The sequence below is a fragment of the Ranitomeya imitator genome, chromosome 6 (genome assembly GCF_032444005.1).
Source record: "Ranitomeya imitator isolate aRanImi1 chromosome 6, aRanImi1.pri, whole genome shotgun sequence".
Classification (NCBI taxonomy): Eukaryota; Metazoa; Chordata; class Amphibia; order Anura; family Dendrobatidae; genus Ranitomeya; species Ranitomeya imitator.
Window position 1 is genome coordinate 414,297,465 of NC_091287.1, and position 13,746 is coordinate 414,311,210.

General features: G+C 41.7%; 1 protein-coding gene across 2 annotated transcripts in view; it reads right to left on the minus strand.

Moving 5' to 3' along the window:
* The window catches only part of LOC138642786 (maternal DNA replication licensing factor mcm3), a 66,785-nt gene that overhangs the window by 16,612 nt on the left and 36,427 nt on the right, over positions 1-13,746 (minus strand). For both annotated transcript variants that reach the window (XM_069731259.1, XM_069731260.1), the window contains 4 exons: positions 12,998-13,206; positions 8,734-8,908; positions 6,881-7,004; positions 3,723-3,876 (listed from right to left, as the gene is read on the minus strand). In XM_069731259.1, the coding sequence (XP_069587360.1) occupies positions 3,723-3,876; positions 6,881-7,004; positions 8,734-8,908; positions 12,998-13,206 (662 nt within the window). The remainder of the gene's footprint in view (positions 1-3,722; positions 3,877-6,880; positions 7,005-8,733; positions 8,909-12,997; positions 13,207-13,746) is intronic.

The window sequence follows — 13,746 nt, forward strand, 5'->3', positions numbered from 1 at the left end:
GAGATGGTTTACTGTATGTAAACCATGTCTCATATCATGTCGGGTTTAGGAAGGAGATAGCAAAAGCCGGTAATTCAATTACCGGCTTTAAAGCTATCTAGCGCTGTATGAAGTAATAATATATATACATATATGTGTCTCACTGATATATATATATATATAGATATATATACACCTATTCTATGTGTACACATTTATTCTACCTATTCTACTGTAAGCTGTCAGTGTGATTTTACTGTACACTGCACTGAATTGCCGGCTTTTCTCTCTAACACCGCTGCGTATTTCTCGCAAGTCACACTGCTGGTCCGTATGTAATCCGTATTTTTCTGGCTTCCATAGACTTTCATTGGCATTTTTTTTGCGCAATACGGTGACAAACGCAGCATGCTGCGATTTTCTACGGACATAGAAAGCCGTATAATACTGATCAGTAAAATACGGCAGATAGGAGCAGGGGCATAGAGAATAATTGGGACGTTTGTTAGGCGTGTTTTACGGACGTATTTTCTGCACTCATACGTCTGTAAAACTCGCTAGTGTGACTCCAGCCTTAAGGTGCTCAAAACCACATTCAAGAAGTTTATTAACCCTTTACGTGCTTCACAGGAACTGAAACAATGTGGACAGAAAAAAAATGAACATTTACCTTTTTTTTTGCAAACACTTTATTTCAGAACCAATGAACCACAAAATTTGTTGTGCAATTTCTGCTGAATACGCCGATACCTCATATGTGGGGGTAAACCACTGTTTAGGCGCACGGCAGAGCTTGGAAGAGAAGGAGCGCAGTTTTACTTTTTCAATGCAGAATTGGCTGGAATTGACATCGGATGCCATGTTGCGTTTGGAGAGCCCCTCATGTGCCTAACCCCCCACAAGTGACCTTATTTTGGAAACTAGACCCATTATGGAACCTATCTAGATGTGTGGTGAGCACTTTAAATCCCCAAGTGCTTCACAGAAATTTATAATGTGGAGCCGGGAAAACAAACAATCCTTTTTTTCGCCTCAAAAATGATTTTTTTAGCTCGCAATTTTTTATTTTCTCAAGGGCAACATGAGAAATTGGACCACAAAATTTATTGGGCAATTTATCCTGAGTACGTCTATTCCCTATATGTGGGGGTGGGGGGACTTTTGGGCGCATGGCAGAGCTTGGAAGCGAAGGAGCACCGTTTTGGAATGAAGACTTTGACAGAATGGTATGTGGACGTTATGTTGCGTTTGCAGAGCCCCTGATGTACCTAAACAGTAGAAACCCCCCACAAGTGACCCCATTTTGGAAACTAGTCCACCCCCAAGGAACTTATCTAGATGTGTGGTGAGCACTTTGAACACCCATGTGAGTAATGAAAATAAAAAATATTTTTTTCCACAAAAATGATTTTTTTAGCCCCTAATTTTTTTTATTTTCCCAAGTGTAACAGGAGAAATTGGACCCCTAAAGTTGGTGTCCAATTTGTCCTGAGTATGCTGTGTGTGGGGGGGACCACTGCTTGGGCACACATCGGGGCTCGGAAGGGAAGTAGTGACGTTTTAAAATGCAGACTGATGGAATGGTTTGCGGGCGTCATGTTGCATTTGCAGAGCTCCTGATGTACTTAAACAGTAGAAACCCCCCACAAGTGACCCAATTTTGGAAACTAGACCCCCCCAAAGAGCTTATCTAGATGTGTGGTGGGTACTATGAACCCCCAACTGCTTCACAGAAGTTTATAATGTAGAGTCATGAAAATAAATCATATTTTTTCCACAAAAATGATCTTTTCACCCCCAAATTTTTACTTTCACAAGGGTAACAGGATAAATTGCCAAATAAATTTTGGGGTCCAATTTCTCCTGAGTACGCTGATCGCCCATATGTGGGGGGGACCACTGTTTAGGCACATGGCAGAGCTCAGAAGGGAAGGAGCTCCGTTTTGGAATGAAGACTTTGATAGAATGGTCTGCGGGCGTTATGTTGCGTTTGCAGAGCCCCTGATGTACCTAAACAGTAGAAACCCCCTACAAGTGACCCCATTTTGGAAACTAGACCCCCCAAGGAACTTATCTAGATGTGTGGTGAGCATTTTGAATGCCCAAGTGCTTCACAGAAGTATGACGCAGAGACGTGAAAATAAAAACTTTTTTTTTTTTTTTTAACAAAAAAGATTTTTTAGCCCCCAATTTTTTTTTATTTTTACAAGGGTAACAGGAGAAACTGGACCCCAAAAGTTGTTGTCCAACTAGTACTTAGTACGCTGATGCCCCATATGTTGGGGTAAACCACTGTGTGGGCGCACGGTAGAGCTCAGAAGGGAGAGAGAACCATTTGACTTTTTGAGCGTAAAATTGGCTGTCTCGTTTGGAGACCCCCTGAAGTACCTAAACAGTTGAAACCCTCCAATCCCCCTATTTCTCTGTCCTCTGATGTGCGATCACATCAGAGGACAGAGTAACACGCCGCATTTTTTTTGCGGTCGCCGGTAAACGGTTATTTACCGGCGATCACAAAACAGGGGTCGGTAAAACCCGACCCCGATCATGTTCTTTGGGGTCTCGGCTACCCCCGGCAGCCGAGACCCACAAGATCTTCCGGGTGCCGGCCGGTGGGTGCACTGTGCATGCGCCCGCCATTTTTTGGCAGGAAGAAGATGGCAGCACCCATGGGGAACCACGAGCAGCACCAGTGAAGACGGGTGAGTATCGGGGGCGATCGGGGACCCCATTTCTCTGTCCTCTGATGTGCGATCACATCGGAGGACAGAGAAATTAAATGGCAAAGCTTTTTTTTTGCGACCGCCGGTAAACGGTTAATTGGCGGCAATCGCAACTTGGGGGTCGGTAAAAACCGACCTGAATCATGTTCTGTGGGGTCTCAGCTACCCCTGGCAACCGAGACCCCAGAGAAAATCCGGCTTTGGGGGGCGCTATACACTTTTTCCACAGCGCCGTTAATTAAGTACCCTTAACTGCCGCCGTTAAAAGGTGTATCGGCGGTCGTTAAGGGGTTAAACCTCATTTGCGAAGCTTCTGCCCAGACATCTTATCCAGATCGTTTTGCAATATTGTACTATAAAAGATTAAATTTTAGTATCCTACATCCTTTGGTGTCAACCGCAAAGACTGATATTATACCCTCAATAAAGAGGTTAAAAAGAATTGGTCCTACCACAGATCCCTGTGGTCCCCACTGCTGACTAGAGATCACGTTTAGAGAACGTACCAATCATGACAACTGTTTTCTGTCATTTGTCAGATGTTTCCAGGGTTCTTCCCCATGCAGTTCGCCTTCCATTCAGCACTTTTCCCATCCATTTGAACATGGTCACTGCCTCCCAGAACTCTTTGAATGTTGTGCTGGAAAAAATGCTCGGCTTTCCTATTGACTGCCGTTATACAGGTCACTCGAAATAAGCATTCCAGTATTAGGCATGGCTTTGTTCGAGCAACGAGCACCCGACCATTTTAGTGCTAGCTCATCTCTGCCCATGATGTAAAACCCATAGAAAAATTACACTATCCTAAAGATATTCATTTAATCCAGTAGAGAGATTATCTCATCTAAAATGTTGACTATGCGAGTACAAAGGGCATAAACAGTAATTTTCTTTCATTCGAGTTAACAGGCCATTTAAGTGTACATGTCACCCGAATAAGAAAGGTTTCGTGTCTGCTTAACAAAATCTAAAACCATCAGTATGCAATAGTAATATATTTGCCATTATATATTTACATACTCTAGCTCTGTCATTGTTTATTTCATCATGGCTCCGAAGTTTGGCATATTCTTGAGAAATGTGATCTGCTGCCTCAGACGTCAGGACAGGCTTTAGGAGTTTAGCCACATGGATATATTTCCGTATGAACTCCATGCTTACAATTTTAGACTTGCTATGAGCGAGGAAAAGAAAAAAAGTAAAATAAAAACCATCGTGTACATTGTAATGAATCAAATCAATAATAAATCTATCAAGGCTACATTTATTGATTGCTTCCAGTTCTTTGAAGACCTTTAGACTATGCCTCGATTCATCAAGACCAGCAATTTTCTTGCCGGACTTGAGGGTGGTTGGTGGAATCAGATGCTCCTTATTCATTAAGAGGTGCATGCCTTCCTAAATCTGAAGCATCTGATGATGAGACGTGCAACTTTCTACATTATGTCAAAACATTTTACTCCAATCCGGGACTGGCGTGAGATTGCTGGAGTACAAAACTCCACAGGTCATCATGAATTAGACAAGGTGTGGCATCACACAAATATATAGAAAAATAAGGCTAAAAAAGCCACAGCCAGCTCACCGACAGACCGAAGGAGCACAGAGATATTGTCCTGACCAAGACGTGCAGCAATGGAAGATGAAGAAAGGTGTATAGTCCAGCTTCTAAAATCTTGAAATGCTTTATTGGTGCATATAAATATGGCGTGATTAAAATCCTTGCTCAAAGGTGGATGCAGTCATGAGGATAGACAACGCGTTTCGATCTATGTGATCTTAATCATGTCTAACAGCATATGAGCATTGCCAGTATTCATAGTACTAAGAAACCAATCACTATGAGTTTCACAGTCACATGACTGAGAAGTCGCAGGTCCTACCATGCCAGTATTCATAGTACCAAGAAACCAATCACTATGAGTTTCACAGTCACATGACTGAGAAGTCGCAGGTCCTACCATGTAACAATAAAACTAAATATAAATGAATAAAAACTATTTAACAATAATGATATAATATTTAGTTTTTCTTATTTTCTTCATTTAATAAGACTATTTACAGACAAAGGACTGGAGTTCCTATGGGAGCCAAGTACTCCCCGTCGCTAGCAAATCTGACTATGGCTTTTTGGGAATCTGTGTACATATATTCTGTTCATAACCCGTTTCTTGATCATTTGTTCTGGTATGGCAGATACATCGATGACACCTTCATATTTGGGGGGCGATGTGTCTGCCATACCGGAATTCATGGAATATGTCAATAGTAATGATTTTGGTATTAGGTTTGCGCACAGGCACAGCAAAAAGTGTATATCGTTCTTGATCTAGAACTGGAGGGTGAGTGCGGTAAATCTATTCACAGCAAAACACATATCAAACCCATGAGTGGGAATACGGTTTTACACGCCAAGAGTAGTCACCCCTCCCACACAATTAAATCCATACCGGTGGGAGAATTTACTAGACTCAAGAGAAATTGCAGTAAAATAGACAGAGAAGGAGTTTGACAATTTGGAAACACGACTTGATAGGAGCAGCTATCCTAAATGGTGCCTAAAAAGAGCCCGAAATATGGTGGATAAAAAAAGATAGAGAAAATCTATTAAAATCTAATTTTAAATCTAAAAAAGTAGTGCAGTAAAGCAAAATAAACCATATGTCTGCCTTCAGTATAGTTCACATTTCAATGAGATCAAATCGATTATACAGAAACGGCTACCTATTTTAGAACAGGATGACATTTTGTCAAATATACTAAATGATGGCATTAACATAGTAGCCAGAAGAGCCCCAACCATAGGAGATTTAATTTCTCCAAGTCAATACACATGCAAACCTAAATCTAATACGTGGTTGGAACGTAAAGCTTCTATAAATGCGGCACTATTGCATGCAGCACATGTGCATCTAGCCAATTAGGCAATACATTCACTAATTATGATAACTCTAAAAGTTATAAAATTAGAGATTTTATAAATTGCCACTCTAAAAATGTGGTATACAAGATCAACTGTACACAGTGTAAAATTTCATATGTGGGATGTACCACCAGAAAGCTCAAAACGAGAAACTCTGAACATATAAGAGATACAAGTAATTATAACGGAGGTAATCGAAATGTATCTATGGTTGCCAAACATTTTGCTACTTGCCACGGAGGTAACATTGCAGCGATGTCTGTCCAGGGCATAGAATTGGTTAAATGCTCAAATCGTGGTGGAGATATCAAAAGACGCCTCCTAACTAGGGAAGCATATTGGATATACACTTTACAAACGAGATCACCGTTAGATTTAAATAAGAAAAACGAAATATTATATTATTGTTAAATAGTTTTTATTCATTTATATTTAGTTTTATTGTTACATGGTAGGACCTGCGACTTCTCAGTCATGTGACTGTGAAACTCAGTGATTGGTTTCTTAGTACTATGAATACTGGCATGGTAGGACCTGCGACTTCTCAGTCATGTGACTGTGAAACTCAGTGATTGGTTTCATACTGGCAATGTTCATATGCTGTTAGACATGATTAAGATTGCATAGATCGAAACGCGTTGTCTATCCTCATGACTGCATCCACCTTTGAGCAAGGATTTTAATCACGCTATATTTATATGCACCAATAAAGCATTTCAAGATTTTAGAAGCTGGACTATACACCTTTCTTCATCTTCCTGTGGAATCACACCCCTGTCACATCCCTATTCCAGCTTTGTCTATTTTGACGGAATTGGGAGAAACTTGTGAAAACATTTTGCAGCTTTTCAAAACTTTTACATCACACAACTTTTTTGGCGTAAAAGTTTTGATAAATTAGAGACTACATTCCAGAATAGGGTGAACAAACTATTGAAACATTACTACACATTAGATAGGTATACGCTATATTGCGTGTTGCACTTTGGAGAAAATGAATTTCATTTCTCCCGGGAGCCGCCGGCTTTCAGTCGTGAATGTGTGCCTGAAGCAATTACCGTCACAGCTCAGAGCACTGCAGTGCTGGGGTGTGCTTACAGCCGAGTTGATTTTCTCTCAGGTGCCGCACTTAGTACAGCGTTTGAGCATCTTCATAATGCTATTAACCTGCAGATTAACCCTATATCTGGTGCTTAATGGCAATAACGAACCTGACCGTTTCCCCATGAGAAAAGCAATACTGAAAATTACAAACTTTTTCCGTGGTCCATGCAGAAGAGTATCATGTTTCTCATAGATCTGCAGCTCTTGATCAGTGACATCAGTAGCATTTGGATCGTCGGTAGCAAAAATCTCAACACTGCACCCAAGAGGCATGGCTATGAATGGGAAAGAAAAAAAAATAGTAAGTTTAATTAGGTATCGGTTATCCACAAAATTTTAGGAGCCTGGTAACGTCACTCAACAGCACAGCTAAAGAAAGAGTAAATGATTAAGGAGTGGTTCTCTTCATAGTATCTACTTATCCTAAATGGTTCCTGAACCCAGTCTTATTCACAATGCCATGGAATTTTATAATTGCTCAATAAGACCAATCACACTTTGAAGGCATGTGGTCATCTTTCTATGCACGATTATACACAGATATACCATAGGTCGGCAGCATCTTGCCAACGACTAAGAATGAATGCACTTCACAGGTTATTGCAATTGTGTTAGATTTGTATTTAAGCTAGCTGTTCAATCATACAGATAAAATGCTAAAATGGATTGTCAGAATTAAAAAAGAAGGATCTTCTCTAAAGACAGCCTCAGTCCTTACAGCCTTACTCACGTTAATGGGGACTGGCTATAACACCTGAAACTGCCCATAGACAAGGGTTTCATTTCAAGAGAAAAAGATAAATAAATCAGGCAGATTTTGTGTTTTAAATCAATTGGTTCCTTGGCTTCTTTGATCAACTGTTTCATTTATAGGTTTCAATAGATTTTACAAACGGTCTGAACAGTCCAGAGCTGAAAAGTTAGGGAGCAGACAGACGGACGTAATTCTTGTGCGAAGATCGCATGGCAGTGCACAGGCTGGTCCAGCACCTCTACTGACCTGATCATGATTAGCATGATGGATTTCTATGCCACAGTCATGCTCAGGTCAGGAGAATGGATGGTCAGTCCGAGGATTCCAATGCGATCCTCATATGAGAAATACGGCTGTCTGTCTGCCCCCTTGCTAGGTTCACATTGTGTTAGTGCAATCCGTTTAGCGGATATGCTAACGGATTGCGCTAACGCAATGTCCAAAAAGGGATTGCGTTTGGCAATCCCGCTAGTGCAGATGCCCGATTTGCGCTAGTAATGAACGGACCCTGAACGCTGCAAACAGCGTTCGAGGTCCGTCCGAAACTAATGGCACATCGCTGACGCATGCCAAAAAAGGCATATGTTAGCGATGCGTTAGCACATTGCAGTCAATGGGTGCGCTAACAGATGCGTTACATAGCGTTAATTGCACCAATTTTGCCATGTAACGGATTCTGTTAGCGGACACCCACTAACGCAATGTGAACCATATGGCAACCATGTACTTGAGTGAAGAGGACGTCAGCTTAAAAGGAGTATTCTCACGTATGTGATAGGCAACAACGTCCTGATCACTAGGAGTCTGACTGCTGGGAACTCCACGGATCCAGAGCACGGAGGCTGTGAAGAGCCCTGTGTAAATGGAGCGGTGGTGAATCATGCGCAGTGTCTCTACATTAATTCTTAATGAAACTGATGGAGATAGACAAGCCTGGACTCGGCTGACCTTTGTCACTCCCATAAAAATGAATATCAGCAGAGTGCATCATCAACCACTGCTCAATTCACACAGAACTCATCAGAACAATTTCTCAGGATCAGTGGGGGTTCCAGCAGCCACACACACACAGCGATCAGGAAGTTACCCCCCTATCCCATGAATCAGGGATAAATTCCAAACTTGAGACTACCACTTTAATGGATTCAAATGAGCTAGAACAAGAATACACAAATCTTGCTATGGTATTGGTTCTAAAAAAAAACAAGACATATGGTCACATATTACTAAATACAGATCATCGGCCATACCATATCCATCCTGCTCTCCAGGTGTTCTATATCTGTGTATTCTCAGCACATGGTCTGCAATCTCACGATCATTATCTGCATCCATTTGATCCAGAACAATAAATAACAGATCAAACCTTGAAAGCAGAGAATCTTGTAAGCCAATGTTTTCCATAGGTGTCCTATACTGATCATACTGTAAAATGAAAATATGTTAATATGAAATTAATACAAAAGGTTGCCAGTTATGAATAAAAAGATTTTACACTGGGAAAGAAAAGAAAAACAATAAAAAACGCCATGATTGCTTACTAAATGGGAACACACTGGGTAAACTGACAAACTGACAGAGAAAGGAGCTTAGGAATTTTTAGAAATCAATATCAGGCAGCTGGAGAAATTGAGAGCATCAAATGGTGAGTAGAAACAAACAATGAGAACACAGGACTAATAATTTACAAGTTGCCAGTCATACCGTATGTGGAATAGTGTGTGCACAAGAAAACTTTAAAAACAGGCTACCAAAGCAAGGAATGGAACCGGCTGCCAGTCTGACCTCATGATTATACTTCACAACAATGACATTGTAACACCAAAAAAGGAAAAGTCGCGGAATTATGGAAATCACAGGATAATATGTCAATGATAAATGCAAATGATGAAAAAACACATTACATTCTAAACATTTCGAGGTATTCAATATCAAGTATGAGCACCATGCACATAAATTACAATCACCTAGGGTATGTACCCATGGTTAGGATTTGGCAGCGCTTTGGACGCAGCACATGTCCGCTGTGTCCAAAGAGCTGACGGCTTTTGAACGCAGGGGATTCCGCATGTGATCACTGAACCGTGCGGAATCACCGCGTCCTATACATTGTACGGGTGACATTTATCTTGTGGAGACTTGCATCTTCACAAGATAAATTGACATGCTGCGGTCTGGAGAGTCGCACCACATGTCCATCTCTGCAGGTGAGCCGTGGGCATCTGTGCATGCATAGTGGAGATTGGATTTCCTGAAATCCCATCCACTATGCTGTAACATCTGGACGCTGCGGGTTGGACGTTGCTGATGTACACAGCGTCCAACCAGCAGTGTTTACTGATCGTAGGAACATACCCTTACACACACTGGCTGCCAATGAGCTTATTTAATGACAGTTTGAGGAATGTTCTGCCACGCTGAATGCATACCAGTGAATTGGAACCGTTCAATGAGAGAAGTCTGGAGATGCTGCAGGCCATGGTAACAGATTTAGGCCATGGAGGCTGCTCACAATAGCACGAGCAGCATGCTGCCTATCATTGTCATATTGAGAAACTGCTCCTCGGAAACTTTAATGAAATGACCATACCACCAGATCAGTTCTGTACTCCAAGTGAAAGTGGATGTTGCACACCAACATCAGACGGGTGTCTACACATGCTATATTAGAGGAAATTAGAAGGCTTTTGCATGTCATTAGGCTACAAGCCAGACCTCCAACTACAGGTGTTTGTCTAACAACATGCCACTGCTCTCAAAGCCCATCATGTTGCAGAGTAAAACAGCAATGAAGGATGAAATGAAGGTCTAGCCTCTTCAGCAATAAGCCCCACTTTTGTTTTGTATGCAACACCATGTGCTATTACATTTTTATTGGGTTGTGGAACCAGTGGTACATCAAGTGTCCGAGAATCTGTTTTCCAACATGACGAGGCCAGACCACATGTTACTCATTCTATAGTAAGCAGCATGCATGACCGAAACATGCTAACACGGCCTGCAGCGTCACTAGACTTTACTGATCAAGAACATCTGGGACATTTGTCAGCAATTTCAAAAGGTGTTGCCAGCAGATTTTGATGATTTGCGTGCCCAAGTGTATTCAGCATGGCAGAATATTTTTTAGAGAATCTCATTGATACACACCTTGACATGCTAAATGTATGTATTTCTGTGTGTGGAGCTCACACTCGTTACTGAATAAATAGATTTTTACCCCCCATCATTTGCATATCATTAACATGTTTGTCAATACTGTGATTGCCATAATTCCAAGACTTCCTTCTTGGTGTTGCAATTTCATTGTTAATTGTATAAATAAAAATATGTGAAAGGTGAACATGATCAATCATGATTTATTGATGCCAAGAACTAACTAACAAGGGTGCATCAATTACCTCTAGCGGAAGGGATGCTTTCCAACATAGATTGGATAATTTACCGAAAGAGCAGTTAAGCTCTGTAGTTTAAGATGAGTTGCGATAAACTGATTAAAAAAAAAAAAAAGTGACTGGATACCTTTCTGTGAATGCCATGTACGTCTATAAAAATTAGAAGAATTATCCCTACCTGTATTTCGGTAGAAGCTGTATTAAAACCACCAAGATTTGCTGCACAGACCACCAGTTACAACAACAAAACTGAAAATAGAAGCCAGGAAGGAGAGGAGATAGCGGTACCGCCTGGGCGTGTTTCAGGGACGATCCATCCACCTTTTTAGATACTTAAAGTGCACAGACAATACCTCAATCTCATCTCGTTATTGACATCTGTATTCAGTTTTGTGTTATCAGAACTGGCTGTTCGTGCAGCAGCCCTTGGTTGTTTTATTACAGCTTCTACCATTTCAGGTGAGCAACGGTATTATGTACATATACATATATCTCACACTGATGGCAGAGCAGAGCATGGACCAGGTTCTCCTATTCATGATTGATGAGCTACCTCCACTGCTTAAGGAACATGCATTACTGTGCATAAGGAAGATATGGTCAAACAGCAACAATTCAGCAGGAGAAAAGCAACTGAAATATAGTATTTTTAACAGAAGCAAGCTTCCCTTTCTCTGCTAAATTGACAGGTCTATCTATATACATAATTGTCTAAGGGGTACTTCCGTCTGTCTATCTGTCCTTCTGTCACGGTTATTCGTTCGCTGATTGGTCTCGGCAGCTGCCGGTCATGGCTGCCGCGACCAATCCGCGACGGCCACAGTCCGATTAGTCCCTCCCCTGCACTCACTGCCCGGTGCCCGCTCCATAATCCCCTCCACTCACCGCTAATGGCAGCGGTAACGGCCCGCGGTGTAACGCGCTCCGTTACCGCTGCTATTAACCCGGTGTGTCCCCAACTATTTAATATTGATGCTGCCTAAGCAGCATCAATATTAAAAATATGTCATGTTAAAAATAATTAAAAAACCTGCTATACTCACCCTCCGCCGCCTTTCTTGCTCCTCGCCACGCTCCCGGGACCGCTCCATTGCAAGCGGCAGCTTCCGGTCCCATCCCAGGGCTGGTGTGCGACAAGGACCTGCCGTGATGTCACGGTCATGTGACCGCGACGTCATCATAGGTCCTGCTCACACCAGCCCTGGGACCGGAAGCTGCCGCTTGCAATGGAGCGATCCAGGGAGCATGGCGAGGAGCGGCAAAGGCCGCGGATGGTAAGTATAGCACAACTTCAACGGGCTATAGGTGAGTATATGTTTTTTTTTTTAAAGTCTCTATACTACGTGGCTCTGTACTGGGCAATATACTACGTGGCTCTGTGCTATATACTACGTGGCTGGGCAATATACTACGTGGCTGGGCAATATACTACGTGGCTGGGCAATATACTACGTGGACATGCATATTCTAGAATACCCAATGCGTTAGAATCGGGCCACCATCTAGTCTACATATAAAGACATAGTGACCTGTCAATCTAGCTAAGTCAGCTGGGAAGCTGCCCCACTATAATTCTTCATGATCCCAGCTGTTTTAAAACAGTTTTCTCTAAAATATTGCAACTACAGACAAAAGGAACCTGTGGAATTCAAATCTGCCGACTTTGTCCAGTTTTTTCCCACAATTTAAATTGCGGAAAATAAATACTGGGAAAACTTGTAATTGAGAAGGAGAGTGTGGATCCTGTTGACCAGGAGAGCTTACATTCTACAGAAGAGAGACTTACCCAGTATCTCTGGAGATGGAAAGCTGCGGTCTTTCATTAATCCAGCACTGTCACATGAAAGCACTGTACGGTGGCCCCTCAAGTTGCCCACCATTTTATCATATAGCGCCATTTTGTTAAAACACATGATGGAATCTGATCAAAAGTCAAAAGCCTTGTGAGCAGATATTAGGATAGCGCAAAATACTATTAGAAATAACCAATAAGGGAAGCCTCAGGATCCTGTCTAGATATATCAATTTATCTCCAAACATGATCAAATATTAAAAGGGTCATGCTTAAAGACCACTAATAGGCATGTTCATTGCTAAAGATAGACCATATATCAAAGCATACCCTTCCATAAACTGGATTGGCTGCAGCAAGAACACTGCAGCGGGCATTTAATCTTGCTTGGATCCCAGCTTTCGCGATTGTCACACGACCTTGCTCCATGACTTCATGTATAGCGGTCCTGTCCATGTCAGACATTTTGTCAAATTCATCAATACATACAACACCTCGGTCAGCGAGCACCATGGCACCAGCCTCAAGACGCCTCTCCCCTAACAAGAAAAGGTAGATTATTACACATGTGCAGTAAATAAATAGCTAGACTTTAGCCCTTATTATTCCACAAGTCAGGCTCCTTGCCAATGAGGTTATGACTGTATGGACTAAAGTGTCTCTTTTCAGGTTGGCCAAATGACACAAGGACTGGTTGTGGATGGCGATTCAAGGGGGCTGCACATCTGGTCATTCATGCGAAAATGCAATAATGAATAAGACTAATTGTGTGCTTCTTAGCCGGAAATGTGGTAGAAGATGCTGGAAAAATATTTAGCACAAATAGTGTCTTATCCAATGACACTACAGAAATTAAAAAAAAAAAGGCAAATGATTGCTCACCTAATATGATTGTGCAACTACAACAGTAATTTTTTTTTTGTTTGTTTCACAAAATCAGATGCTGTAGACCTTTAAATAAAAGCCATTAGATATCTAAAAGGAGGTTGGGGATTTTCTTCAGCATGGCCGACGATACCGGTAATTTGGACCAAGGGTGTTCAGAAATTGATCCCAGGATCAAAGAGTTTTAATAGCGG